The sequence below is a fragment of the Galleria mellonella genome, unplaced genomic scaffold, assembly GCF_026898425.1.
Source record: "Galleria mellonella isolate WM207_F2 unplaced genomic scaffold, CSIRO_AGI_GalMel_v1 utg1260, whole genome shotgun sequence".
NCBI classification, from domain to species: domain Eukaryota; kingdom Metazoa; phylum Arthropoda; class Insecta; order Lepidoptera; family Pyralidae; genus Galleria; species Galleria mellonella.
Genome location: NW_026441985.1, coordinates 1,806,589 through 1,811,082, shown reverse-complemented (window position 1 = coordinate 1,811,082; position 4,494 = coordinate 1,806,589). Strand labels below are relative to the sequence as shown.

The 4,494-nt window shown below is 32.3% G+C and overlaps 1 protein-coding gene across 1 annotated transcript; it reads left to right on the top strand.

Moving 5' to 3' along the window:
* The first annotated feature begins 3,370 nt into the window (after positions 1-3,370).
* On the top strand, positions 3,371-4,494 carry LOC113515489 (uncharacterized). The gene is made up of 2 exons (XM_026899716.3): positions 3,371-3,850; positions 3,934-4,494. The coding sequence occupies exons 1-2, from the start codon at positions 3,512-3,514 to the stop codon at positions 4,333-4,335; spliced, it is 741 nt and encodes a 246-aa protein (XP_026755517.1). The 5' UTR covers positions 3,371-3,511; the 3' UTR covers positions 4,336-4,494.

The window sequence follows — 4,494 nt, the reverse complement described above, 5'->3', positions numbered from 1 at the left end:
TTTTATAACCAGTTGTTATAATTTTCTCCTTATCTTTTGTTTGATAAAAATGTATTATGTTGTAATATAAAAAGTCCCGTGTTTATCTATTTTACAATTATTAAAATTCGTTGTTGTATTGTTTTCAATACATTTAATTAAGATACACTCAACAAATCCTACTAATATTGTAATTTTGTACAAATATATTTGTTTATATTATAAATAGATAATAATGGAGTGGTATCCTCACCTGCGCTAACTGTATACACTGACGAGGCACCAGTGAGAGATGATAGTTGAGAATAAAAATGCAGGTCAGTTAGCCTATCGTGATGAATTCACTTGGAATATGACACGATAGTTTCTAAGAGGAACCGCGAGAAGGTCGACCTGACAGGATGTATTGCTAGCAATGGACCTACTAATTTCCATTATTAGCAATCCCTTCTCCCTCTTTATAATATAAATAGGTTTAAATAAAATTTACCGCATAAATGGACCACAATATACTCATATACTTTGATTCCAATTCAATTGGAAAAGTCATAGGTTACACCTATTATTATATAAATTTGTAATCCTACTATTCTTAGGTATTATTTATTGATTAAATAATTACGATGTAACTAATGTACTTTTATATTAATACTAGCTTTTACCCGCGACTTTGTCCGCATGACCAGAATATCTTCACGGACCTGGATAAAATGTAGCCTATATCCTTCTCCATTCCACATAATACGTATATACCACATTTTATAGTGATTGATTAAGCCGTTAAGGTGCGACTAAAGGAACTTAATGGCCGAGGGTTGAGCAGTAACGTCCCTTTTAAAATATCACCAAAGACTCACTGTGATTGTCAATCCGCCTGCCAAGCGTGGCAACTACTGGCAAGCCCCCCTCCCCCTTATGGGAGAGTGGACAGTCGACGGCTGATATGATGATGACTTGCAGACTGATCACTTTTTAATTCGCAATAGTTCACTGTATCTTCCTAGACGTATTTTATAAGAACAACAATTCTTTAGAATATCTCTTGGAACAGGCAAATGTATATCAGGTATTTATTTATTTTTTTCCATACGCAAAGATAAAGAACAATAATTTCTTTGATTTCACAATCTTATCTATTGAGATACCGGAAAGTATGCTTTATCAGTAGGTAGCTTAGTAGGTACTAGGCATCGTATCGGCGCTAAGATAGTTCATGTGATTATAAATGATGGGGTAGATTAACAAAAGTGATAAAATATTGACATCCGTTTTGTGTGTTTAATAATCATTTATTTATTCAATACAAAAATCCACAGCTCTTAAAAAAACGACTTACATACCAAGTCTCTTATAAATACAGCCAATAATGGATTTTAATTAATTAAACGAAAATTACAGTTCTTAAAGTCTCGCTATCATAAAAATAAACAGAATGACTAATAAATAACTCACAGCAAAAACTGCTGGTTCAAGAAAAGTTAAATTTTGAGTAAAGACTAACCTAACATTGTAAAATGTGGACACTTTTGTTATTTTACTGATTAGTTTTATGTTTTTTTTTAATTGGCATAAAGTTATTGAATTTGTGATATAAATAACATTTTAATTTTGTAATGAGTGGGTATACTGGTTGTCACATTAAATTTGACATCGATAATTTTCGAAACCTCAAATTTTGAAACAAATCTTGCTCACTGTAATGTCCAGATTGGTGGCGGCGTAGGGAGTCGAGTCGTTGGGCTTTCTACAATATGGTGGAACACAACGAAGGCTGATTCAACCATCATACTAATGTGTTCTAGAATACTATGATTGATTTAGTTTTTTATTTTCTTTTTTTTCAATCAATATGAAGTTTGAGATAAAAGTCATTTTATCGATTCACATTTTTGTAGTAAACTTAATATTTATTTTAAAATAAGCAACAGTTGTGTTTCCTGCGCGTTTTTTTAGCCTAGTCAAAAATAAATGACCATTCAAAATACGTATAATTAAGTTTATTTAAATAAAAAAAATATTTTTATTTATTATTAATGATACAGGGTACAGAGGAATACCTAAGTCCTCAAGAATGGCAACGCATGGGGGGTATCATGGACGAAACAGTATACTCTGTTATGTCCATGGTGCTGCTCATATCTATAGGCGACGGTTACCACTATCCAACAGATGGACCGTCAGATCGTTTGCCATTCTAGTTGCATAATTTTTTTTTTAAAGAATGTAGTTGATGTTTCTGCTATTTTATATTAATATCATTATAACACGTGTCATATTTTAAACGTAGATATTCCAGGGTCGAACATATATACTTTAATGAGGATATGAGTATTACTAATTGTTAATTACACTTTAACCGTATACCAGGGTCGACACGTGAGTAGGTACTAGTAGATACTTTTTTTTATTTCATTCATATGACGCTTTTTTTTTAATGGATGATAATGAAATGGTAACCCCACCCGCGCTATCGGTATACACCGGCGGGGCACCAGTGAAGGATGATAGGTGAGGAGATGAAGTAGGTCAGTTAGCCCATCGTGACGAATTCAACAAAAATTGTTCACTATGGTTTCCAGGGGGAACAACGTGAAGGTTGACCTGTTAGGGCATATTGCTAGCAATGGGGCTGTCAAACTCCATTACTAACAATCCCTTTCCCCCCCCCCCCCCCCTAACTGTTTGATTGTAAAATGAAGAAACAAAATAGTTGGTAAATTATGAAACTACAAATTTTTTGGTATATGTATTGGAGAACTAACTCAAAATTCGGCGGCTATAGGTAATATAATAATAGTATCTATATTTGCCATTAGTTTCTTAACTAAAAAATTTAGAAATATTAATAAAATTCGTAATTAATCAAAATGTAACCTGTAGATTAGATTTTTTTTATCTCTAATGTAATTTAGTAACTAGCTAGAAATAGTAAAAAGTTTTTAATGCAATAAATAAGCAAGTGTTCTTACTTATAATAATGAAATGTTAATTGTTTTAAAAATAATTATTTTCTTTCTGTGAACATCACAGTCTGTATAAACATTAGGTATCAAGTTTATACAGGAGTAATTGTTATTTATATAATCTAAATTCAGTTACAATAAGACAGAACCAGAACACGGTTTTGTAATATGAGTATGTTAGTGAAATATTATAATCTGCATAGAGGTAGGTTAGATAGAGTAATTACATCTACTTTTAAATACAAAATAAGTAAGGATTTAAAATTTTATTACTACCTATTTACATTTTTTGTTATGAGTTCATACTTAGAAATTTCTGTTATTTTGTATTTATATGTGGTAGGTAAAGACTAAAAAGGTCACAGACACGAAGTAATGCGATTTTTTGTACCGGTCTGAGCTGTTTATCTCTTTCGCACGCAATTATAGCGCGCGACGCAGTCGTCGGGAGTAGCGAGGGGAGGGAACTGGTCGATCATGTGTCGGCCGGCCGCGAGAAATAACAGTACGACTACGTGGTTAGGCATAATAGGACGTCATTTTGCCGCCACATTAATTTAAATTTCAACATGAATCAAAGTCGATCGTCCTCTCCATTCAATTGGTCGTTGGATCTAACTAGAAAATTAATTGAAATACTACATAACCATCGCCGATTATGGGATAGGAAACACATTGATTTCAGACAAATTGGAACGAAACGCGGCTTAGAAATAATGGTCGAACTACTCGACACACCAAATGTGACAACGAAACAGTTGAAATGTAAATTGAGGAATTTACAAAACACATACAATATAGAACAGCGTAAAATATTAGTTGCCCAGAAAAACGGTTTCTTCTACAGACCAAGTCTGCCGTGGTTTAAGGAGTACAACAATGTTATGCAGGAAGTAAAAGAAATACAGGTTCTTGTCTTATTTTTCCTATATATTATTATTATAAAAATAGTTATATGCATGTAGTAATAATAAATTATTATTTATTTTAGGAATCGCCCGATGAGAGTGACTCGGGAGAAGACATTCAACATTATCATCAAGACAATTCAGAAGAAAATACCACAAATTCGGATACATACATAGTGTCAATAAAACAAGAATGTTTAGACAACATTGCAAGAGGCGAGAATTCTAGTATTGATTTCGATGAGCAACCAATATTGAGAAATCCTAAGCGAGTACATACAGAAACAGATATACAGGATCAAACAGAAGTCAGACATGATGACAATTTTATTATGGAATCTATTCCCATGGACGAGTTTCAGATGTTCGCTGAACATATTGCTGAACAATTACGTATGGTGACAGCACAAAGAGCACACAGACTACAAAAAGAGATAGAACTATTGTTCGACAATCTACCCCTCGTACAGATTTTTGATGAATAAAATATACTCTTAGGTAGATCCTATACTATAATTAAAATATATAATATGTAATGTATATGTGTGCCCTACTGTAGCTTAAAATTTCAAATAATATGATCTAATTATTATAGTATTAAAATTTACAGTAATAATAAATATAATAATTTTATTAAGATATAA

Bases quoted from the DNA above. Each gene is read 5' to 3' on its own strand.
- LOC113515489 (XM_026899716.3), top strand. From the start codon at position 3,512: ATGAATCAAAGTCGATCGTCCTCTCCATTCAATTGGTCGTTGGATCTA. The intron at 3,851-3,933 runs GTTCTTGTCTTA...TATTTATTTTAG, and splicing joins AGGAAGTAAAAGAAATACAG to GAATCGCCCGATGAGAGTGA.